The sequence below is a fragment of the Moschus berezovskii genome, chromosome 28, assembly GCF_049115385.1.
Source record: "Moschus berezovskii isolate FMDL1 chromosome 28, NW_MosBer_1.0, whole genome shotgun sequence".
Taxonomy (NCBI): Eukaryota; Metazoa; Chordata; class Mammalia; order Artiodactyla; family Moschidae; genus Moschus; species Moschus berezovskii.
The window spans coordinates 30,482,207-30,508,041 of NC_142487.1; the positions used below are offsets into that span (position 1 = coordinate 30,482,207).

The window sequence follows — 25,835 nt, forward strand, 5'->3', positions numbered from 1 at the left end:
ATTTGGCTTTTGAAGGCCAGATTCTGAAGAACACACCTATCTAATTGCCCTTTTAATAATAATCAGGCATTTGGGTTAAATCTGGTGGTTCAGATAATAAAGAATCTGTCTGCAATGCAGGAGACCTGGGTTTGATCCCTGGGTGGAGAAGAGCTGCTGGAGAAGGGATTGGCTACCCACTACAGTATTCTTTCCTGGAGAAGCCCATAGACAGAGGAGCCTGGTGGTCTGTAGTCCATAGGGCTACAAAGAGTTGGACACAAATGAGTGAGTAACACTTTGGATTAAGTCAGTCCACTCCTTTTTGACCAGAGACTCACATTAGCAAGAAGAGTTAAAGATACGTCTGGCTCTGTGGACCACAGCCAAGGTAAGAAGCTCACAAAGGGCTCAATCCCACAGGCTTGGTTTCAAGGACACTCCAGATTGGCAGCTCAGCTCTTCCGGTGGAGACATGGGGCTTGCCACACCAGCAGAGAAGTATGGTGCTTTTGCTTCTTTTCATCCTTATCACTTTGGGGGTTTCCTATGCATAAAAGCTAAGTGTGCAACTAGAGATGATCATACGAGGTGAGGTAAGTCGGAAAGAGAAAGACAAATACCGTATGACATCACTCATATGTGGGATCTGAACGTGGTGTGAGTGAGCATCTGTGAGGCAGACGCAGGCCTGGCGATCAGACTTGTGGTCGCCAAGCGGGAGCGGGGAGAGGAAGTGGGGTGGATGGGATTTGGCACCGGTAGATGAAAACTACTACATTTAGAATGGGCATAGAACCAGGTCTTACAGTACAACACAGGGAAAGCATTTCCAGTCTCCTGGGATAAGCCATAATGGTGTTTGTGTGTGCTCAGTCGTGTCTGACTCTGGTTCCTCTGTCAATAGGATTTTCCGGGCAAGAATACAGGAGTAGAGTGCAATTTCCTACTTCAGGGGATCTTTCTGATCCAGGGATTGAATCTACCTCTATTAGTCTCCTGCATCGGCAGGAGAATTCTTTACCTCTAGTGACATCTGGGAAGCCCATGGTAGCAGAATATTAAACAACAACAACAACTATGCTGCTGCTGCTGCTGCTAAGTCGCTTCAGTCGTGTCCGACTCTGTGCGACCCCATAGACGGAGGCCCACCAGGCTCCCCCGTCCCTGGGATTCTCCAGGCAAGAACACTGGAGTGGGTTGCCATTTCCTTCTCCAATGTGTGAAAGTGAAAAGTGAAAGTGAAGTCGCTCAGTCGTGTCCGACCCTTAGCGACCCCATGGACCGCAGCCTGCCAGGCTCCTCCATCCATGGGATTTTCTAGGCAAGAGTGTTGGAGTGGCTTGCCATTGCCTTCTCCGAACAACTATATGTATGTGTAAAACTGAGTCACTTTGCTGTGCAGCAGAGATTGGAAGAACATTTTAAAATAACTATACTTCAATAAAGAAGTAAAGTGAGAAGAAAACCATCTTTACAATGTATTGCAAACACTTTTCAATAAGCTCTAACAATATGAACACTTTAAAACTCAGATTCTCTTTCATTATGCATATCTTTTATCTGTTTTTATCAGATTCCTTTGTCTGCATCTAAAAATCTAGTGATTTTCAGAATCATGATTTCAACATCACAAATTCCAATTAACACCTTTAATTTACCTACTTAAAAATTAACTTAAAGTGAAGCAAGGTGAAAAGACAGCCTTCAGAATGGGAGAAAATAATAGCAAATGAAGCAACTGATAAAGGATTAATCTCCAAAATATACAAGCAGCTCCTGCAGCTCAATTCCAGAAAAATGTGACCCAATCAAAAAATGGGCCAAAGAACTAAACAGACATTTCTCCAAAGAAGACATAAAGATGGCTAACAAACACATGAAAAAATGCTCAACATCCCTCATAATCAGAGAAATGCAAATCAAAACCACAATGAGATACCATTTCACACCAGTCAGAATGGCTGCTATTCAAATGTCTACATGCAATAAATGCTGGAGAGGGTGTGGAGAAAAGGGAACCCTCTTACACTGTTGGTGGGAATGCAAACTAGTTCAGTCACTATGGAGAACAGTGTGGAGATTCCTCAAAAAACTGGAAATAGAACTGCCATATGATCCAGCAATCGCACTCCTGGGCATACACACCGAGGAAACCAGAATTGAAAGAGACACATGTACTCCAATGTTCATTGCAGCACTGTTTATAATAGCCAGGACATGGAAGCAACCTAGAAGTCCATCTGCAGATGAATGGATAAGAAAGCTTTGGTACATATACACGATGGAATATTTTTCAGCCATCAAAAAGAATGCATTTGAATCAGTTCTAATGAGGTGGATGAAATTGGAGCCTATTATGCAGAGTGAAGTAAGCCAGAAAGAAAAACATCAATACAGTATACTAACACATATATATGGAATTTAGAAAGATGGTAACTTTAACCCTGTATACGAGACTGCAAAAGAGACATAGGTATATAGAACAGTCTTTGGGACTCTGTGGGAGAGGGTGAAGGTGGGATGATTGGGGAGAATGGCACTGTAGCATGTATATTATCATATGTGACCAGTCCAGGTTCGAGGCATGATACAGGATGCTTGGGTCTGGTGCACGGGGATGACCTGGAAGGAGGATATGGGGAAAAGGGAGGTGGGAGGGGGGTTCAAGAAAGGGAACACATGTACACCCGGGGCGGATTCGTGTCAATGTATGGCAAAACCAACCAATATATTAATGTAAGGTAATTTGCCTCCAATAAAATAAATTTTAAAAAAATTAACTTAAAGTGCACAATAAATTTTCACTATTTAATTAAAGATAAGATTTATGTTCTAAAAAAGGGCTAATGAAATGTTCTTTGGGTGTGATTTGTGACAGATTAGGGTGGAACCCAGAATTATTTAGGTAATTATAGCTTGAGAAAATGTAAGAGGGTTTAAAATAGAGAATTCATAAGGAAGAAAAGTGTGTTGTTTTATTTTTTCTGTTCCCAAAGAATTGTTTGGGGGCTGTCCAGATTCAAAAGAGAAAGGATTCCATTCCTTTTAAGTATTGCAAAAAGCTCCCAGGCCATTCTTATCAAAAGATAGAAGAGACATTGTAGAATTTCTTACTAAGAGAGCAAGCTATAGAGGGGACTGTTGAAACTGGGGCTGACAGATTTTAGCTAATTTTAACAGGCCTGTGTGGGTATTGCTAAATTCTTAAGTTTCTGAATGATGTCATCTTCTTAAATGATGCCTTAGCAAACAAGCATTTCTATTCTAATGATGTCTTTCTGAGTAAAATGTTGAATCACTCAAAGAACACAGATAGAGAGAGGAAAAAATGCCACGTGGGAGGGGCAGAGCTTTATAAAACCAGTCATTGCCATGTCTGAACTCTGACAACGCTCAGAAGACTGTTTCCTGTCAGGCAGAGAAGAACCAGGTATTTCAGCCATTTCCATGTCTCTCTCTGTGAAATAGGGTTTTATTTTGCATACTGGTATCATTAATATAATGAAATTAAACTGTGGGATGCTTTTAGAGGATGAGTAAAAGTTTAATGGTGTTTTCTTGTTTAGTTGCTTGTTTGAGAATATTTTGGTTCAAGATTTGAATTAAATTAAGTTATACATAATCTTAAATCTCAGAGATCAGCAAATGCCTACGTAACATTCATCAAACCCAAATGTACATTCTGGTTGCAATGTCAGGTTTACTGAACAGCTTAGAATGTGTGTATCCTTTACTAGTTCTTGTTTGGCACTGAATTTAATGAAAATAGCTAGACCAATTAAAATGTATTTTTTTAGCAACTGAAAGTAATTTATAAATTGTACATAAATATAATAAAGACAAAAAGAGGACTAAGTTTTCATCTTAAACAACCAGAAATTAAGCAGAAAACTGAGTGGTTCAGTTCAATACCAGAATATACTTACTGAATTTAGTTTGATAATTGGTCAATTCCGTGAAAGAGAAAGGACAGCCCGGTTAGTTGCTGGATCGACTGAAGTAATAGTTCAATAAGTAATTTAATATCCCATAAATAATTATTCATTATGAAAGAAATCAAATACAGAAAAGACTTTTAATTTTATGGGTGGAAAACTTGGTAATTTGGAATGGGAAATTTCCTTGAAGTTATCGTTTTCTCTGTGTCATTAATTTTTCCGGTCAATTTCAAAATATTTATAGTGTGTTGCTGCAAAAATATTCACTTAAAAGTGCAACAGCAAGCTCAAATCTAATGTTCGATGCCCGTGAGCAGAGGGAGTGTGGCTGCGGGTCTGAGTTTTTGTCACCTGTGCCAAGTTTCAGCGGCACATTTGTCAACTTGCGTTTTAGGAACCACCACAAACCTCACAGAGCCCAGCCCCACGTATGCTTTTCATCCGTCTGTTCTTCTAAAGGTAACATGAAATGTTGGTTAGGAGTGTCATATCTAGAAACTGTTGAAGTTGTGTAACTCACTCTAGTGTTAAGATTCACAACAGGTGTTTCCTGCTCTGAGAGATTCTGATGTCACTCAGTGACTTCGATTTTACACGGTCTTAGGCAGATTCCCACTTAAATGTGTGGGGACACACGGTAGAGTCAGAAGACACTGTGTGTATACACATACATACATTATATGTTCACAGGTTTCTACAAATGTAAACTTCTCAAACCTTATTGGAAATGTCTGTAGGGACAGCACTAGAGCTGGAATTGGAAGCTGGTCTAGGCTTTGAAACCAGCTGTGCTGTCAACATCTTCATATTTTCCTTGGTATAACAAGAATTACTGGGTTTACCAGCAAGTAATTATGGAAGGTAAATAAAACAGTGAGGCTGAAGGAATTTGGTAACTGCGATATAGACGTCACACAATATTTTTTTATGTTAAATGCAGTTAATTGCACCTACCTATCTGAAAGATAAAATTTAGACTATTTTTAAAACAAGTAAATACATCTGGGGTGATTTAATTCTGTTCTTTTTTATTTTTTTAACAAAATAGTCACAGTCAACTGGACTTCTAACTTGGCATTAAAAACCCTCACTCTTCATTTGTCTTGACAAATTTTGCTAGTGTAAAAGTGACTGACTATTCAGGTCATTATAAGGAATTAGGTATAGGAGAGGCCTACATTAACTAGTTAATTAGTTAATTGGTCACATGATGCAGCTTGTGGGATCTTAGTTCCCCAGCCAGGGATTGAGCCCATGCCCTTAGAAATGAAAGTTCTGAGTCTTAATCACTGGAACACTAGTTAATTCCCAGGCTTATGTTTATTTTTATAGCTCCAATTCTTTATTTTATTGCACACAATAGAGAAATATTTATGCTATTAATTCTGTTTTTGAAATGTTTTTGAGAGGAATAAATCATTACAAGGATAATTTTAAAATTGAGAAGGAGGAGGAAACAAATTTCTGAGTCACCTAGGTTAATCTAATCTCAGTGATGAAGCAAGAGAAAAAAAAAAAAACAGTGATTTTTCGAAACTTAAGCCTTCTAGGAGTATTACAGACTGGCTTCCTTCCTCTTTTTATTTCCTCTTTCTAGCATTTCTCAAACCAGCAACTGGCTGAAACTCTTACATATAGTAGTTAAACATCAGCAGGTGAAGTGTAAGTGACATTGGACAGAGTGGGTTTCTGAAGCTTGAATCCTAGGCTTGAATCCCTGCATCATTACATACAAACTCTGTGACCTTACATATGTCTCAGGGCATCAGAATGCAACCTATAGAATAAAGATCAGAATATGCACCTCACACTGATCCTGTGAATATTACGTATTAAAGGAGACAAGAAGACATGAGAGAGTTTTGGGGACAAGTTTTATTTAATTTACTATTTTATCTTGATAAAATACAATTGGGTGGTATCTCGCATGAGAAATTTTGATACAAATGGCAATCACTTTCTTCACAAAAAATGTTCTTGAACCGAGTGTTCACATGACAGCCATGGACTAGGGAGACGTGAGCCTGGGAGGCCCCGCTGAGGGAGCCCAAGGCTGTAGAGAGCCTCCTCCGGGGCCTCTGCCAGCAGTTCCCCAGCCACCGTCCCCAGAAGGTTCCTGTGGAATGATGAGTGTCAGTGAAGCTTGGTATATTTATAGATTCTGGTAATCGCAGGGTGTGTTTGAAGCCATTGTGAAAGTGTAAGATACAGTCTTTTGGCTAGAACCAGCAGGTACCCACCCACACCCGGGTGTGTCCAAGCATTCAGCTGAATGCGAGTCTTAGGTCACAGAAGGTGTCTGTCATTTATCTTCAGATGGTAGATGGGGTGTGTGTGTTCGTGTGTGTGTGTGTGTGAGCTCCATAAATCCAGGACCACTCCTGCAGAGGGACCCGGTGTTGACAGCCCTGATAGGGGTGGTGGGAGGAGGGGGACCTTACCAGCATCCCCAGTAATGAGCTGCTCAGCACGGGGGGCGCTTTGATAGAAAGGCTGTGGTGTGTGAGTGAGTGGAGGGGGTGTAGGAATGGGAGATAAGACAGTGTGAAATGCTCACTCTCAAAAGGTGAGTCTAAGCCACTTCTAGAAGGGAGTTTGGCCATCTCCACTGGGGCCAACAAGAGTATGTGTGACCATTGCAAGCTGCTGACCTTCAACACCCCCTGAAAGAAGTTCAGGGTGAAAATCAGGAATGAGGCACTCTGTGCTCTGAAAAAAACAAAACAAAACAAAACTGGCAGAACAGGCCTTCAGATAGTTAGATCTTTTCAGAAAAAGGTTTCATGAGTTCCAATTCTTGCATCTTCTCATACCTAGAAAAACACTGACGTCATTAATGGTGAAATCTGCTTTGGCTATTAAAAAAAAATTTTTTTTTTTTTTACAATTAAAAGTCAAAATAGAGTAGCTATGGTTCAGACATCCTGGGAAATAACTAGATATCCCAGATATCCTGAAAAATGATATTACGGGTGTGATTTCAGATTAGATGCTATGACCTAATGTAGAACTTAATGCTCCTGTAATGCATTTTTGCTTCTGTACTTTGCTTGCTGCTCGTAAAACCAAAGTTACTCCATTTTAAGATAAGGTTGTTTTTAAGTAAAGATTCCTAAAATTGTTTTTGAAAAAAAAAATAAAATAGATGGAAAACCTTGAAAAAAAAAGAAATAAAATTGAAAAAAAAAGTATGTGTGCATGTGGCATGCATTTGAATATGTGTGTGTTTTCCTCTAGTGTGTGTGATGGTGATGGTTTATTCACTAATTCGTGTCCATTGACTCTTGCGACCCTGTGGACTGTAGCCTACCAGGCTCCTCTGTCCATGGGATTTCCCAGGCAAGAATACTGGAGTGGGTTGCCATTTCCTTCTCCAGGGGATCTTCCTGACCCAGGGGTCAAATGTGGGTTTCCTGCATTTCAGGTGGATTCTTTACCGACTGAGCCACCAGGGAAGACCCTAGTGTGTGTATCTGTGTGTCTGTACGTGTGATGTGTGTTTGTAGGTACAACACAGAGGTTGAGAGTATGACCCTGAAGGCCACCCACCCATCTGGCTTCAATTTCCAGTCCTGTCCCTCATAGTCGAGTGACATGGGTCACTTTTCTGATTCTCTTTGGGCAGTAGTTTTTTCCTTTGTAAGTACAAGAATAGCAGTGCCTTTCTCACAGGGCTTGTGTGAAGATTAACTGGTTTAGTACAGGTGAAATGTTGAATACAGCATCTGTTGTACAGTTACGAATTCAGTAATGACTATTTACTGTTATTATCATTATTATGAGATGGAGTGTTACCACGCATCCCGGGACTGTCCCCTCTATCTCAGGATCAGCTGTGTCATTTTCAGGATCCCGTGCAAAAGGGAAATGCAGGGAGAGCGCTTTGTATAAAATTATTAAGGGATTGCTGGGCTGTGACAGCAGCACACTGCACCAAGAGTGAATCCTTTTGTGGCTGCACAGGTCCCAGGGTCACGATGCTGCTGGCCCTGTTCAGTGAAGGGAGAACAGAAGGGGAACCCCTGCCCTGTGCAGGGTACAGCCTGTGCTACGCCATTGACATCCCTCAAAATGTTGAGTCATCTTTTAGAGCTGTTGCTTTTCCTCATTTTCCTTCCAGATTGAGACAATGGAAGAACTTTATGTGGCAAACACAATCTTTGCCCTCAATTTCTTCAAGCATCTGGCAAATACAAGCACCGACACCCAGAATCTCTTCTTCTGTCCCTGGAGCATCTCCTCCACCATGGCCATGGTCTACCTGGGCGCCCGGGGCAATACTGCAGACCAGATAGCCCAAGTGAGTTTCTGTTAAAGTTCCCAACTGGGACTGAAGGATTCCTGAACTGAATTGCAAAACTGCTCTGATTAAATGCTTGCAGGATCTGGACTATAAAAAAGTCAGCAGCTAGTGGGACCTTAGTTCCCCCAGCAGGGATCAAACCCATGCCCTCAGCAATCATCACAAGCCATTACAAAACAAGTTACTTAGATTCAAATCTATAAAAGAGCCAAACCTCAGTGGTAGATATAGTAGAAGGATTATCAGATTTTCTTATCCTGCAATATTAGAAATAGTTAATAGTGACTATATCTGACAACTGATAGTGTTTATATTTTTCAAAGGATTTGTGTGCTTTATCTCTTACTGGTTTTTAGAGTGTCACTGATGGATGGGCAATGGAACTGAAGCACCTTTCCCTGGGGTTCCTCCGGTTTCTGCTCTCTCATCTCAGGCTCTTTCCATTTATATGAAGAATTCCTGGTAGTGGTTTTGAGAGAGTGCCATGAAGAGAAAAAACTGTCCCAGAGCTTGGACTCTGCACTCCAGGGGAGGCACTGAGAGCAACACGACTTCGGAGGGCTTTAGCCAACGTGCTCGGCCCCATGAGCTCATGTCAACAAAGTGGGGCTGACAGGATGGCCTGTCTTCAAAGTCAAGGTGGTCGGCGGGGGGCGGCACTGTGGGGTCTTTCTGTCAGGGCCGCTGGCTTCCTTCCTTGGTGAATGGACACCAGCTCAGTCAGGGGACACTTTCACTGGGTCAGGGACTGTGGAAATACATTGACCTACTTCACTTGTACACAGCAGTCATCCTCGGGGATGAATGTGGTGCTGTTAAATTTCACACGATCCTGTCTTCCCTGGGTCCGTGGGCAGACGGGGTAATTATATCATTAAAATTCTTTCCTAGTCCCGTGTGTATGGATGTCAGCACTGAGTGCTGGGTGTCCAAGCTCTGTTTTTCACAAGCGTGGATGCTGTCCTCAGTCACACTGGAGTTTCCCATGAGAATCGCTTCGGAGTGTGTGAGTACAGGGAGATGGACAGTCTTCCAGGTACACGGTGACCCACTTAAGCCGGGCCTTGTTTGGAGTGGCTCACACAGAGTGTTAGCCAATCTCACCGCAGGAAGAAAAGGGCTGGGAGCTTCTTTTTCTGTTTGTGGCAGTTTGAACATCAAGACTCACAACAAAGCCCAGTTGCTCAACTCTCTGATACCAGCCACATTTTGCAAAACTCCTTCCCCTTTATTTTCTTTGCCTTGAAAAAAAATAACAAAGGCAGTGAACTCCATTAAAAACTAGAAAACATGAAGGACTTCAATTTTTATTTTTATTTAGTTTTTGGCCATGCTATGTGGCATGTGGAGGTTTCCATTTTTTAAATGTAAAGGACTCAGAAGCAATTTTTTTTTTTTTTTTGAGGACAGATGCCAAACAAAGTGCTCTAGGTGCTAAAGGGAAAATCTTGATTTTGCTACCAGAGGAAAAGTAACTTATTGGTCACTCACGGTACAATACAGCTTTTCTGTGTTTGGAAAGTATTTTCTGCATGTGGGAAAAGAATTTTATATACAGTAGTTTTCTTGTAACTCTGCTACATGGGAAAATTTTAAAATTCAAAGGCAAATTGGGTTAATTCTCTACCAAAAAAAAGAGGAGATGCTTTTTGGTTTGGACATGGAAGCCTGGACTTTGGGGACAGACTTGCCTATATTTGGTTGGTGGTTTTGCCACTTACTAGGTGTGTAAATGAAGACATTTAAATGCTCTGAGCCTCAGCTTTCTTATTTTTTATTTTTTAAGAACAAATTTGTTGAGATATAATTCACATTTCATAAAATTCACCCATTTCAAGTTTACAATTCAGTAATTCTTAGTATATTCAAAAGAATTGTGCAGCCATCACCACAGTCTAATTTTAGAGTATCTTCTTCTTCCCCAAAGAAATTCTGTATGGTCTATGGCCATACCACCCTGAACCCTTCCAATCTTGGAAGTTCAGCAGGGCTGGGCCTGGTTAGTACTTGGATGGGAGACATTCTGTACCCATAAACTATATTAATTTGATCATACATAATGCGGATTGTTAACCACATATTTTGTACAATAGTTGCAGACCTCTCAAACACTATTTGATAACTCAAAAGAGTCTAGTAGTAACTTTTTTATTCTTAAAATGTAAATGAAAATGTGTATTGGGCAAGATGAGTATGAAGATTAGAGCTAACAGGAGAGGCAAGTGGTGGAACTAATTGTTTTCATAGCTGATACTTACAGCCAGGCACCTTGCTTAGAATGTTTTATGAATTTATCCACAGAATACAAAATCCTGTGAGGTAGGTGCTCTGATTACTGTATTCACTTTACAGATGAGAAAATCAGGTCAGGGAGAGGCTGCCCACATTTGGGAACTGGTGTAGCTGGTAAGGCTGGCACAGTTGTAGTGGGAAAAAGGAGCAAATAGAATAAATAGATACTCTCTTACAGAGCACAGGCAATGTGAGATTTGCAGGAATATTTTTACCCAGCTCTTACCTTTAGGATAAGTCCACAGACCGGCCAGGCCAGCTCTCTGGGAATGGTGCCTGCCTCAACCTGGCTCAGGACCATGACACACACCCCACACCTGCAAGGACTTTTGCCATGACTCGAGTGGGCTTCAGTGCTGCCCAGAGACCCCAACTTATGGGTCAACTTCCTTAAAAGGTAGGACAACTAGAGAAGCTCTTACACAAAGTATTCCTCCCTTTTACAGTGGCAGTCAGACTGCTTTTCAGAGTGTATTAGTTAGGAACTTACAATATAAGATCTGAAGAGCAGAGAAAGGCCCCAGAAATCCTAACACCTCTTCTTCCAGCCTAGAAATCCACCATCTGCTGGGCAAACTTGCCTTCCCTCCCTTGGCAGAGCCTCCACATCAATGCTTTACCAATAAGTTCCTTCCTGCCTGGGGCCCCATGGCGCTGGGACCCAAGGATGCTGGAGGTGGGGGTGGGTGGGTGGCAGGGCAAAGCAGAGGAGTCTACTGTACTGGGGAAGTGGGCTTGAGGCACCTTCCAGGGCCAGCCTGCACCTGCCAGTTTCACTGTTAGCTGAATCTGCCACTTACAACGTAAAGAAATTCACATTGGGACTTCTTGGTGGTCCAGTGGCTAAGACTCCATGCCCCCAACACAAGGGGACCTGGATCTGATCCCTGGTCAGGGAACATGTGGAAACTAAAGATCCTGCATGCTGCCACTAAAGATGCTGCCTGCCTCAACTAAGACCATGGGCAGCTAAATAAATACATAAATGAAAATAAATATTTTAAGAAAGGAATTCATATCGTCCTCTGACCCCTGCCATCTTCCCCCAACATGGACAGAAGTGAGGAATTTCTTTATGTGTAAGTAATGTATGTACAAATGTTTTAGGTGATCCTTGGTAATGCTGAGCATCCTGTTTTTGTGCTTAAGCTAGCTGTGGCTGCTAATTTTTAACAGTCTAGAAGGGTATAATGTGTAAGGCCACTGAACAGAGAGATACAAGGTCAGGAGTTAACCTTATTACTTCCTTCGAAATACTGGGATGTTTTCAAGGAAGTTTATGAGTTGGGTGATAATTTAGATAATTTAATTAAAAGGTTATAAATCATCTCATTATAATTTTTTTTTTGTCAAAATGGCCAGTATTTGAATTAGTTTAAAATAACTCATGCTAATTCCCATGAAGGGAATTTCACTGACTACACATATTATACTTGAAGAGCATCTATGCTTGTTGCCCAGACACAAAGGCAGGGAACTTGACGTAGGACCACTAAGAGGTACTTGACAGCCATTGGTTTAAAAGCTAATTAATGCAGCAGAAAAATGTACCCAATTTTCTTGAATTCTAATTGTAGGTGCTTCAGTTTAACCAAGTTGGAGTCCACAGAGGCACCCCAGTGACCCCACGGAGCCTCTCCAGTTGTGACCTCTCACAGCAGATCCAGAGGGGCACCCATCCTGATGCTGTTTTGCAGGTATCGGACTCATCCATTCCTAGTTCTTTTGTATTTTTTTTCCGGAAACTTCTTGTCTTAAAGTCACAATATTAAGGAAGGAACCTAGTACAACTTCCATCTTTCATAGTAAGAAAACTAAGACTCACAGTCCTTGAGTAAATATCTTACTGTCACTCTGATAAGGGAGGGCAGAGCTGGGGTAGCAACCATGCTTTATGACTTCCAGGTCAAGACTGTAAATTCTGTCACATCACTCTGCCCTTAGTTGGGTATGTATAATTTATTCTAACGCCACGGTAGAGACTCCTATAATACACATGTGTGAATGCATGAGTAAGGGGTGACAAGTAATTGAGGAATGGAGGTGGCCAGGCCTGGTGACTTCAGGAGAGGTCACTGACCTTCATGTATCCTTTATCTCCTCTCTCCTTATCTATCTAGGGCTTCCCCAATGGCGCAGTGGTAAAGAATCCGCCTGCAATGCAGGAGACGCAGGTTCAATCCCTGGATAAGATGATTCCCTGAAGTAGGAATTGGCTACCCACTCCAGTATTCTTGCCTGAAAAATCCCATGGACAGAGGAGCTTGGTGGGCTAAAGTCCAAAGAGTCACAAAGAGTTGGACACAACTGAGCGACTGAGCATGAGCACCCATCTATCTATCTACCTACCTACTGTCAACATTATGATCATCATCTACTGTCTGTCTGTCTTCCTTCTCTCTCCCTATCTATCGCTGTATCATCATCATTATTAACAACAGAACCACACCAGTCTATCTACCTGTTTATCATCATTATTGTGGTCATCACCTACTCTCTGTCTACCATCCAGTCATCTAATCAGTCTCAGGCTAGTATCTTTTCCCAGTACTCCACTTCCTTAAACACCATTCAGCTACATTATAAGAGCCTGGTGCGGATCGGTTCCTATTGGTAAAGAACTTCCACAATCACAGCCTGATTCAGGTCCTCTCACAGGTTCCTTCCTAGGAATGCTGATGCTCCATCTGTCAGTCAGGGAATTACAGACTCAAGATGGTGAGAAGTGAAATGAAGTGAAGTGAAGTCGCTCAGTCGTGTCCGACTCTTTGCGACCCTGTGGACTGTAGCCTACCAGGCTTCTCTGTCCGTGGGATTCTCCAGGCAAGAATGCTGGAGAGGGCCTCTTCAAAAGGCTATTCTGCCAGGCCTGAGTGGACAGCTGATGGTCCATCTTCAGGGCTCTGACCTCAGCTTCACCCAGCCACTGCTGTGACTAAGCCCTGTGTCTGTCATCATGCTCACAAACTTCAGGTTGGGGATTGGAATTCCCCTCGATTTTATGTTTTCTAAACTCCAGATTCCATTAAACAGACTACCCCTTAATTATGCCAAGGGACTTGTAGAAGTTATATAAACTTTTAAAAGAACAATTCTAAGGTAACATTTTAATATAATAAAACTTGCTTAAAGACTTTATAGCTTAGGTAAGTATCAAAGGAGCCTGACTTTTTCTAGGATCTCAGTTCTGTTACAGTTAAATCCAATCCTATGGGCACAGAAAAATCTGAAATAAGTCAAAAATTATCTGATAAGTTTTAGTGTACTATATCCATATCAACATTATTTCCTGAGTTACCTCTAAAATGCCAGAAAAAAGTATATTGTAATACAGCATTTTATTGATATCCTGGGAAAAAAATACTATTGCTTAAGAAATATCTTGTTTAGAAGTCCTGAGTTATATAAAATGAATCTCTCCCTTCCTTTTAAGGCACAAACTGCAGGGGTGATCCATTCATCCTTCCATTCTCTGAGCAACGCCATCAACGTGTCCATGGGGGAGTATTTATTGGAAAGTGCCAATAAACTGTTTGGAGAGAAATCTGCAAGATTCAAGGAAGTGAGTGAAACCTGTGATCTAAAAGGCTGGGTCCCAAACTTGCAACGAGGTCACTTTCAAAGCTGTTTTCTCTGATTCATTCCCAGAGGGTCAGAATTCCACTCAGGCTCGCTAAGGCTCCCCGAGGCCCTGGGACACGACCCAACACAGCCATGCTTATGCTCCCTCCGTGGGTGCTTCCTCTTTCCACTGTAAAAACCCCACGTGTAAAGTCACAGGTCAGGAGGTGTGCACAGGTGTCCCCAGAGCCGCTGACGCCTCGTCCAGCTTCTCCCTCTGCTCTCAGTGTTCATCGTGCAAAGCATGCAGGAGAACAAAGGCAGTCGGGGCTGGATTGGGGGGTGGTCAAGAGAGCACATAATCAGCCCCCAGCCGACCTCCCCCTGCCCTGCTTCATGCTCCCCAGTCTTGACAGGAAACCTGTAATTTACAAATACACCACAGATGGTTGGATATCCTGGAGGAGGGCATGGCAGCCCACTCCAGTATTCTTGGCTGGGGATTTCCATGGAAGAGGAGCCTAGCAGGCTACAGTCCATGGGGTCACAAAGAGTCGGACATAACTGAGCAGCTAACACTTTCACTTTCACTTGTTGAGTATATAGTCTAAGTAATCTTGTCATTATTTTTTCACTTTAAAGGAATATATGCAACTCTCCAAGAAATATTACTCTACAGAACCCCAGGCAGTTGACTTCCTAGAATATGCAGAAGATGCCAGAAAAAAGATTAATTCCTGGGTAAAGACTCAAACCAAAGGTAAAACCAAGGAAATAGTTTCTGCTCTTCTTTCCACATAGAAAACTCTGATGTGTGTGTGTGTGTGTGTGTGTGTTTAAATCCTTGAACTTAGCTCTTACTCCTAACCTTAGTTATTTTGGCTAATGTAACCTGATTCTTGTTGAGCTTTGTGGTGTTTGAAGTGAGAAAAAAATAATCAAGGTCTACTAATAGAAGGTATATATTCAGTACTTCATTCATCTGGTTTGGATTATTGCCTCAGAATAGGAGGAAGATCTTTTCTAATTTAGGAAATATCAGTATTGAAATAATTGTGACTTTATGTTCACTGCAAACAAAAGCAAAGAAAAAAGGAACGATATTCAGCTTAGTAATTGGTGTGAGAATGTGGTCAATGGAAAAAGGAGGGACCATGAACTTTTAGCTCTTTCTTCCGTTTCACCGCCCAGTGTGTCGCCCAGTTCTCTCAGTCCCTTCTTTTCTCCCATAAGTCGTCTCAGCGCCTTCTACCTTTGTTACGCACTGACTCACCCAAGATCCCACTACCTGTTTGTGGTGCAGCTGGGGTTTCCTCTTCTTCTGAGCCTTGGTCTAATTCTGGAATTCTTCAAATTAATGTTTAAAGAGCTTGATAACTTAAGGCAGAAAACATATTTTCACTTATCTCCTATGCTTATTTACTTTTAAATACATTTTTATTTGGCTGTGTTTGGTCGCAGTTGTGGCACGTGACATCTAGTTCCCTGACCAGGGATTGAACCTGGGCTGCCCAGGGATGCAGCATGGAATCTGAGCCACTGGACTACTAGAGAAGTCCCTGCCTCCTACGTTTAAAACACTGTTTCAAAGCATAGTATGCTATCCTGGTTTCTTAGCTACCATAATAGAAAAAGCACTTGTATTAAGTTCTGTAGAATTGAAAAAAGAATTATTGATTCTCTAAAAACAGTTGGCTTTCTTTAGTTCTTCATTTCTAGATTTTAAAATTACTGCTGTAAAAGATTGATACACCACTGACAAAAAGGAAGCAGAGAAAGTGAAGATTTAACAAAAACGAAAGTCAAAGCTGATTGCAAAATCAGAGAGATGCATGAAAGCTTTGCTTTTTTTGAGAACAGCAAGAATTTCTCTTCTTTCTGAGCATTTGTGGTGAATGGCTATAAATCAATCAGTGAAATTGCAAAAATGCCAAATAGTCACTTGGACTGATTATTTTACCAATTTTTGTAGTAATTTGAGAAAAATTTCTTTTTTTCCTTGTTATGATCAAATATTATGTGTCACAAAGTTAAATAAAGTCCCAGTAGATTTCCAAGTAGTAACCAGGAGTTTTAATTGCTAGGGGTTATTCATGCATTGGAAATGGAAATGGCAACCCACTCCAGTTTCTTGCCTGGAGAATCCCAGGGATGGCGGAGCCTGGTGGGTTGCCGTCTATGGGGTTGCACAGAGTCAGACACGACTGAAATGACTTAGCAGCAGCAGCATACTGAATGAAGATATTTAATAACTGTACTGAAACTGGTCAGACTACAGTGACCTTTTTGCTTGAGTCCTGTATCTGTCAGCAGAAATGGAAGATGGTGGAATTCTGACCAGCTCTCAAGCATTGTGACCTTGGAAAGATTACTAATATCTCACTATGGTGTCCATTTGTGTTGTTGTTCAGTTGCTAAGTCATGTCCACCTCTTTGCCAGCCCATGAACTGCAGCAAGCCAGGCTTCCCTGTCCTTCACTATCTCCTGCAGTTTACTCAAACTCATGTCCGTTGAGTCAGTGATGCCTTCGAACCATCTCATCCTCTGTTGCCGTCTTCTCTTGCTCTCAGTCTTTCCAACGTCAGGGTCTTTTCCAATGAGTTGACTCTTTCCAGTAGGTGGCCAAAGTATCGGAGCTTCAGCTTCAGCATTCGTCCTTCCACTGAATATTCAAGGTTGATTTCCTATTTGTGTAAAATGACACTATAATACTCCCTTACTAGAATGGTTGTGAGGAGCAAACAAAATAATGTGGTTGAAATATCACAGAGCAGGTATTCACTATAAATGGGCTGTTTCTTAAACCAACTTAAAAAAAATCACACTCAGATATTATCACTTCTGGGAACTTCCTTGGACTCGGTCATTCACGCCCTCCTCTCTGTTATTCAGCTCTCTTAATGGAACGCACCGCACTTTCTTTCCTGAATGATTTAGAATGTCTCTTCCCATATTCTAAGCCCGCCCCGCCCCCAGGACAGTTTTTCCTTTATTACTCCATGAATCTGTGCTATTCCTGATGTAGGTGTAGCACAACTTCCCAAACACTGTTTTGGATGAATCAGTGAGTTAGACCTATGGGCTGTCTAGACCTGACCCAGAAGGAGCCCTGCTGACACACTGGGGAAATGAGCTAGTAAATACCGTGTCAGTGTCAGTCGCTCAGTCGTGTCCGCTCTTTGCGATCCCATGGACTGTAGACCACCAGGCTCCTCTGCCCATGAAATTCTCCAGGCCATTCTCTTCTCCAAGGGATCTTCGCCACCCAGGGACTTGAACTCGGGTCTTCTGCATTGCTGGCAGATTCTTTACCATCTGAGTCACCAGGGAAGCCCATTATATTCCTTGAGTCTCTTTTTCAATCCCATCTGAATGAACTAACTTCATATAACTATGAAACTTTGAGAAAACAGTATAAAAGGAATTTAAAAATTTCTGGGACTTCTCTGGCGGTCCAGGGGTTGAGACTCTGTGCTCTCAAAGTAAGGGATGCAGGTTCGTTTCCTGGTCAGAGGAATAAGATCTTGCTTGCAGCACAAAGAAAAAAAAAAGAAATTAAAAAATTTTTTTTCCAAGTCTGATAGTAATTCTAAATCTTAATTACATTACTTCTTCATTTGCTCTTGAATTTTGCAAACCTAAAAAGTTTGGTCTGAGTTTTACTTATGTTTTAAATAAATTAAGAGAAAAATTTGAATGTGAATATCAACATCTCTGCAGAGTTTGATAAATATGGATGCTAAGCTTGATGGTGACTCAAAAGATTCAAGAAATCATAATGACTTTGTAATTGTTAATCATGAAACATAAGCATATATCATATTTTCTGTAGGCAAAATCCCAAACTTGTTACCTGAAGGTTCTGTTGATGCAGACACCAAGATGGTCCTGGTGAATGCTGTCTTCTTCAAAGGAAAATGGAAGACTCCATTTCAGAAGAAACTAGAGGGGCTTTATCCTTTCCGTGTGAACTCGGTATGAGACAACAACAACAAAGCAGACTTTCTTAACATATATTTTAGGGCCCTTGACAAAATAGAGAAAGAAAAATCGGGACCACTCATTGATACCCATACATGATTTGCTATTAGTAGTCATAAGTTATACACACTGGAAAGTTGACTGGCTCCTTCAGGTTACTGAATAGCACTTAGTAATTTTCTGAGAGGTCATACGAGTAATGATAGAGACCATGGGCTTTGCAATTGCACGACCTGGACTCATATGTAGGCTGTACCAGCCGTGTTGTTACTTGTGGTTCATGCACTCCTTGTTTTGATCTGTGAAACTAGGATGATAATATCCAACTCAAAATGTTGTTGTAAAGATTCAATGACATTTTGCAGAGTTCTTGACCCCTAGCAGGTACTGAACAAATGTTTTAGTATTTAATTATAATTGTCCATCTTATGGGTATAATCTTGAAAAAGCAAAATAGATCAGAGTCACTGTGAGAGTATACAAATAATAGATTTTTATTTTTTAAATATATTTTGACATTTTTAAACAAATTTCAAAACAAAATTTTAATTAAAAATATACATTTCTTTAGCATGAAAGCAGAACCCATTCTCTTTTATGTCTGGTTGTAAATCTTTTGACATCTTACTATCAACTTTCACAATTTATTTTTTAATTACTTTAGACTCAGCGCAAATCAGTAGAGATGATGTTCCTGCATGAAAAGCTAAACATTGGATACATAGCAGACCTGAAGGTCCAGATTCTAGAACTCCCATATGCTGGAGAGGTCAGCATGTTCCTGCTGCTTCCAGACGGAATTGCTGAGCCCTCTGCGGGCTTGGAGCTGGTAAGAACCCCAGCTCCCATTGTTTACATAGCAGACCTGAAGGTCCAGATTCTAGAACTCCCATATGCTGGAGAGGTCAGCATGTTCCTGCTGCTTCCAGACGGAACTGCTGAGCCCTCTGCGGGCCTGGAGCTGGTAAGAACCCCAGCTCCCATTGTTTACATAGCAGACCTGAAGGTCCAGATTCTAGAACTCCCATATGCTGGAGAGGTCAGCATGTTCCTGCTGCTTCCAGACGGAACTGCTGAGCCCTCTGCGGGCTTGGAGCTGGTAAGAACTCCAGCTCCCATTGTTTACATAGCAGACCTGAAGGTCCAGATTCTAGAACTCCCATATGCTGGAGAGGTCAGTATGTCCCTGCTGCTTCCAGACGGAACTGCTGAGCCCTCTGCGGGCCTGGAGCTGGTAAGAACCCCAGCTCCCATTGTTTACATAGCAGACCTGAAGGCCCAGATTCTAGAACTCCCATATGCTGGAGAGGTCAGTATGTCCCTGCTGCTTCCAGACGGAACTGCTGAGCCCTCTGCGGGCCTGGAGCTGGTAAGAACCCCAGCTCCCATTGTTTACATAGCAGACCTGAAGGCCCAGATTCTAGAACTCCCATATGCTGGAGAGGTCAGCATGTTCCTGCTGCTTCCAGACGGAACTGCTGAGCCCTCTGCGGGCCTGGAGCTGGTAAGAACCCAGCTCCGTTGTTTTAAACCTTCTGGGGCTGAACTCGCCTTTGCTGAGCCCTCTGCGGGCCTGCAGCTGGTAAGAACCCAGCTCCATTGTTTTAAACTTCTGGGGCTGAACTCGCCTTTGCTGAGCCCTCTGCGGGCCTGGAGCTGGTAAGAACCCAGCTCCATTGTTTTAAACCTTCTGGGGCTGAACTCGCCTTTGCACACGTCTGCTGTTGCTGTTGCTGTTCAGTCGCTAAATCATGTCCGACTCGTTGAGACTCCCTGGACTGTAGCCCGCCATACTCCTCTGTCCGTGGGATTTCCCAGGCAAGATTACTGGAGCAGGTTGCCATTTCCTTCTCCAGGGGGTCTTCCTGACCCAAGGATCAAACCCACGTCTCCTGCATTGGCAGGTGGATTTTTTTATTAGTGAGTCACCTGGAAAGCCCTTGCACATGTCTACATCTGAGGAAATGGTGTGCAGTTTGAATATGTGAACTTGTTTGACACGAACTGTGCCAGGCTTCCCAGTCATTCAGAAGCCTTAAACACATCTCATATATGCTATCTTCTTGCAAAAATTTTACCTGTTAAATTTTAATATCACCTACTTTACTTTAATATAGTAAAGTCATTGGTTGTCATCATTAAAGGTTGTTGTCCTTCTCTGCTAAGCACTCAGTGGTTTTATCTTTTGGACTCAGCTGGAGAGTGAAATCACCCATGACAAACTCAGCAAGTGGCTCAGCGAGGACACCATGGGTGAGGATGACGTGGAGGTGTACATCCCCAAGTTCAAACTGGAAGAGCGTTATGGACTCAAGACCATTCTCACAAGCATGGGCATGGGCGATGCCTTCAGCCAAGGCCGAGCCAATTTCTCAGGCATGTCAGAAAAGAATGACCTGTTTCTGTCTGAAGTGTTCCATCAAGCTTCTGTGGATGTGAACGAGGAGGGCACTGAGGCTGCTGCCGGCACTGGGGCCATCGTAACAGGGAGAACAGGCCATGGAGGCCCGCAGTTTGTGGCAGACCATCCTTTCCTCTTCCTTATTGTGCACAAGATAACCAAGACCATTCTCTTTTGGGGCAGATTTGCATCACCCTAAATTGAAAGTTTTCGTTTCTGCACACGAATTTGTAATATGAGGTATAAGCCTCAGGAATTCTGCAAGTGCCAAAACTTTAGAGACCTCTGCATGTTTCTGCTTTTCTGAACTTTTATTACACACTAACTAGAAACACATAGTGTGACATCTGTCAATCATAACGTTACCCCCCCACCGCCATTAATCATTTGGGCTCCTAAAATGGGATGATATCTCATTTAGCTCTTTCTTACTCTCAGTTTATTTTATAGCATTAATTTTTACTGTATTATTTATTGTTTTATATACTTTTTTTTTTATTATGGTCACTGTCTATTGTAGCTGATACATTTACAGAAGCCGGTCATCACTTATTTTTCTTTCTGAAGAAATATATGTATCTGTGGGCTTCCCTGATGGCTCAGAGGGTGAAGAATCCACCTGCAATGCAGGATACCCAAGTTCGATCCTTGGGTCGGGAAGATCCCCTGGAGAAGGGAATGGCTACCCACTTCATTGTTGTTGCCTGGAGAATTCCATGAACAGAGGAGCCTAGCAGTCTACAGTCCATGGGGTTGCAACAAGTGAGACATGACTTAGTGACTAAGCATGCAAGCATATGTATTTGTTCTTATAATGAAGGATAAGTAGGTGGCCTTCCATGCCCTTTGTAATAGAAACCTAGAAGAACGCATTGAACAACAGGGAAATATATATTGTATGCATTTCTAGCATTATGTATCCCATACACGTGGCTGTAACTTACATAAGGTTGCAAAAATATAAAAAATAAACCTATTTTCACAAACCATTTGTTTTTTACATTCTATTAGGTCTTTATAAGATCTAGTTATCTTGTTTCTCAGAAATCAGACATCACAACTCGTTTGTGAGAACATAGTAAACAGAATAAAGGAGCCAAGGGAATAACCTACTGCTTTGCAAGGGGCCCCAGTGCTGGGGGTGGAATAGAGTTGTGTGAAAAACTGATTAGAACTACCTTCTCACAGCAGCAAAAAGTATAGCAATCCGAAAGGACAGTTCGCGTCAGAGTCCTTTGGGGAGCCCTGTGTTCAGATCAGGACGTCAGGAATAAACTCCGAGTCTAGTGGTGCAGACATAGCATCAGGGTCAGCTCACTGAGCGCACTGAGAGAGCGTTCAGAGGGGTAGAGAAGAGCTGGCACCAGGGTGGAAGGAAGACATAAACTGACCTCTTTTAAGTGTGCTTGCTTCGAATAGCACTGAATATTTTTGAGTGGGTCAACAGCACAGAAAAACATAATTTAAGTCCTGAGAAATAAGGAAGATCTGAGGTTTAGGGAGTTTGACCTGGCTGCAGAAGTGTGGCTGGTCCTGAAAATGCATTCCAGGCACTGCCCTCTTGATGATGAAATCCAGGGATGGGTGACCCACTGGAGCATCGTGGCTAAAGAGGTAGCTTTATGACCTTGGCTTAACTGCACCTAAATCCCAGTTGAGCACTTATGAGTCCTCTAACCACAAGCTGGGAATGATGCTTCTTCCTGCTTCAGTTTTCTTTCAGTGTAAACTAGAGGAAACAGTGCTTTTCTCCTAAGGTTGTTCTGATGGTGGAATGAATTCATACCTAACAAGAAATTAAATTAATGGTTAGCACATACAGTTCTTAATAAATACTAGTGAGTATAATTATTTTCTTAGTTGGCAATAAAACTGTCTCATTGCCAGCTGGTCAAGCATAGAGCCCCAAAAATTATTCAGCTAACTCTTTAAGGCTTGAATTGTGATTTATTTCCTCTAAATCAGACATTCTTAAAAATGAGAGGTTCTTCCTTGCTTTCTCCTACTTACTTTTAGATTCATTAAAAAAATGTATTTTACCAATTCATTCAGCCCAAGGTGATAAATAGTAACTTTCTGAATCATTGTGAGGTTGTGAGTCTTAAGATATATATCACCATCATTACTGAATTAGAGCATGAGCGTAGAATTCTAAAATTCACATTTTGTTGTTATTCGGTTGCTAAGTCGTGTCCAACTCTTTGTGACTCCATGGACTGCAGCATGTCAGGCTTCCCTGTCCTTCACTATCTCCCTGAGTTTGCTCAAATGAAAGTCCATTGAGTCAGTGATGCCATCCAACCATCTCATCCTCTGTCATCCCCTTCTCCTCCTGCCTTCATTCTTTCCCAGCATCAGAGACTTTTTAAAATAAGTTGGCTCTTCCATCATGTGGCCAAAGTATTGGAGCTTCAGCTTTAGCATCAGTCCTTCCAATGAATATTCAGGGTTGATTTCCCTTAGGATTGACTGGTTTGATCTCCTTGTTGTCCAAGGGACTCTCAAGAGTCTTCTCCAGCACCACAATTCAAAAGCATCAATCCTTCAGTGCTCAGCCTTCTTTATGGTCCAACTCTCACATACGTACCTGACTACTGGAAAAACCCTAACTTTGAATGTGGGCAAAGTGATGTCTTTGTAATTTTGCTTCTTGTAGTTTAAATTATTAAAATTTAATAACTTTATTTTTGTTTTTGATGCTATTCTTGATATTTCATTGCATTCAGTTCAGTTCAGTCACTCAGTCGTGTCCAACTATTTGCGACCCCATGAATCACAGCATGCCAGGCCTCCCTGTCCATCACCAACTCCCAGAGTTCACTCAAACTCATGTCCATCGAGTCGGTGATGCCATCCAGCCATCTAATTCTCTGTCATCCCCTTCTCTTCCTGCCCCCAATCCTTCCCAGCATCAGAGTCTTTTCTAGTGAGTCAACTCGTCGCATGAGGTGGCCAAAGTATTGGAATTTCAGCTTTAGCATCAGTCCTTCCAGTGAACACCCAGGACTGAGCTCCTTTAGAATGGACTGGTTGGATCTCCTTGCAGTCCAAGGGACTCTCAAGAGTCTTCCTTGCATTAGGAGTCCTTTTAAATAGTTTTCAAAATTTAGCTTATTCATCAGGAAATGTTTTCCATTTGGAAACCTGTGTCTTGCTTTAGTTCTGGGAAACTCTCAGCCACCACTATGGCCTGAATATTTGTTATCCTCATTCCAACACAAATATTGAAACCCTAATCCCTGATATAATGTAGTTTGTAGGCTGGGCCTTTGGGGATAATTGGGATTAGAATTGGTATGAGGGTGAGTCAAGGATGTAATCAGTGTTCTTATGTAACTGGGAAGGGTTCATTTTGAATTCACAATGGATCTGCTCTGTGACTTTAACCCTTATCTTGCCAGTTTTGTTATTATAGGCATACATAGTGGTCTGCCTCAGGGAGATAAACTGACTCAGTCCACCTGTGAAAGACTGTGGCATTCTTAAATTCTTATTGTGGCACATGGTGGGCCCCCCTCTCACCTATTGCTTACTGGCATGGCCCAGAAATTCACAATTGGGGAGGCGGGAATTGCAGATAGATGCAGCATCTTTGTTTGTTGATATGACAGGAGATATTCCATTTCACACTACCCATGATACCACTGTAAGAAAGTGAAACCAACACATTCCCCTGCCTGAGGCTTGCCATTCTCGGGGGCATTTGCTAGGTGTTGCCTAGCTATTGTTCTCTTGTATCCATAAAAAAGGGAAAATGCGAGAAATACCCTGCAGATTATCTTGGAACAGAACTCAGCATCTAGTCACAGGTCATGAGAGGGAGGAGTTAACGAGCCAGTACGTGGGTGGGTAGCAGGCTATTGTCATGTAGCTTTTAAGACTTAACTCATTATTTCAGGTGGAAAAGCACTTAGGTATGAAAAGTTCAGAGCCTGGACAAGTCCAGAAAAGTTGACTGAGGACAAAGTTAAAGTTTTTTCTTCCCAGATTAAAGCTGGAGGCATTATGACTTGGAGGCTTTTCTTCGAAGTTTACAAATGACTGATGCTATCTAGGAAGCCAAGGCAGACTACAGAATATCAGCTAAGAAGAACCTGCCCATGTCCAAGGTCGCACACAAGTGCTTCGTAGAGGTAAATGAGGAAAGCACGGAGGCAGCTGGGGCCATGGCTGTGGTCATGAACTCCCGGTGCTGCAGAATGGAGCCAAAATTTTGTGCAGACTGCCCTTTCCTCCTCTTCGTCAGACACCAGGAAACCAACAGCATTTTGTTTTGTGGCTTCTCCATAAGAGGTGCAATTGATCTACTTCTCTCTCTTCACTTTCACCCACCCTGGCTTACTCCAAATTCTGGTGGCCAAATGGATCCAGTGGTTTGAATACCGAATAAAGTGTGATTATGGTAGCAGGTCTTCCCCTCATCGAGTTGTTAAGAGGATTTAATTGGTTGATAAAAAGCTTGGAGGCTTGCCTGGTGGCTCGGATGGTAAAGAATCTGTCAGAAATGCAGGAGACATGGGTTCAATCCCTGGGTGGGGAGGATTCCCTAGAGAAGGGAATGGCAGCCCACTCAGGTACGGTTGCCTGGAGAATTCCAAGGACAGAGGAGCCTGGTGGGCTACAGGCAATGGGATCGCAAAGAATCAGACAAAACTGAGTGATTAGGACTGTCACTGTACTTTAGAACAATATCTGTTATAGTAGACAAGATATCATTATTGGAAAACAGTCAATTGCATTTTTATGCATCTAAAGATAACAGAAAATGTAGTTAATTGGTGAGGGATTAGGGGTGAGGGATTAGGGGTTGGGATTAGGGATGAGGGGTTAGGGTTGGGGGGTCAGGAGTGTGGAGGAGGGGGTCGGGAGTGTGGAGGAGGAGTGGGATGGTGGAAGGGCTGCTGTCTGCACGTAAGTCCCCACCCCCAACCATCTTCAGAATTGCTCATTGGTGTCTCAAGCATCCTAATTGGGTTTTCACCTGTGTAACTGGTGGGTTCTTAATGAGCAATGTGAACAGTGACATTGAATGTCCTCAGTCAGGACTAGATACTTACTATGCCACATACAGGTGTAAGAACCTGGGGAGGCATGTTCAGCCAGTACCCCTAGGGACAGCGTTCAGACTTGACCCCTCAACATTTTGGGGTCCATCCACTGCTTTAGCATTTCTGAGGGCCCAGTGCTGACTCTAAGGGTTCTGTAATCCAGCCTCCATCTTCCTTTAGTGAGACCCACACTTCTAGGATCCTACAGAGCAGGTCCTGTGTGAGTTCTCTGTGGCTTCAGTAACAAACAGTCAAATGTTGGGCGATTTAAAGCAATAGGAGTTCATCCTCTCCCAGTCCTGGAGACCGGACACCTGAGATCAAGGTG

The 25,835-nt window shown here is 42.3% G+C and overlaps 1 protein-coding gene and 1 pseudogene across 2 annotated transcripts; both read left to right on the forward strand.

Moving 5' to 3' along the window:
• The first annotated feature begins 3,317 nt into the window (after nucleotides 1-3,317).
• LOC129549914 (plasminogen activator inhibitor 2-like) lies at nucleotides 3,318-20,793 on the forward strand. 2 transcript variants are annotated; one of them, XM_088833393.1, is made up of 8 exons: nucleotides 3,318-3,412; nucleotides 8,041-8,220; nucleotides 12,093-12,212; nucleotides 13,949-14,077; nucleotides 14,719-14,836; nucleotides 17,910-18,052; nucleotides 18,723-18,887; nucleotides 20,254-20,793. In XM_088833393.1, the coding sequence occupies exons 2-8, from the start codon at nucleotides 8,050-8,052 to the stop codon at nucleotides 20,656-20,658; spliced, it is 1,251 nt and encodes a 416-aa protein (XP_088689519.1). In that variant the 5' UTR covers nucleotides 3,318-3,412; nucleotides 8,041-8,049; the 3' UTR covers nucleotides 20,659-20,793. The 2 variants fall into 2 exon arrangements, with proteins under 2 accessions (XP_088689519.1, XP_088689518.1); XM_088833392.1 differs by lacking the exon at nucleotides 3,318-3,412 and adding an exon at nucleotides 4,243-4,379.
• A 3,420-nt stretch (nucleotides 20,794-24,213) lies between these two features.
• Nucleotides 24,214-24,838, forward strand: LOC148773592 (serpin B8-like; annotated as a pseudogene).
• The last annotated feature ends 997 nt before the right edge of the window (nucleotides 24,839-25,835 follow it).

Coding starts and splice junctions, on each gene's coding strand:
- LOC129549914 (XM_088833393.1), top strand. CDS start 8,050: ATGGAAGAACTTTATGTGGCAAACACAATCTTTGCCCTCAATTTCTTC. Junction 14,078..14,718: donor AATCTGCAAGATTCAAGGAA/GTGAGTGAAACC, acceptor TTCACTTTAAAG/GAATATATGCAACTCTCCAA. Junction 18,053..18,722: donor ATCCTTTCCGTGTGAACTCG/GTATGAGACAAC, acceptor TAATTACTTTAG/ACTCAGCGCAAATCAGTAGA.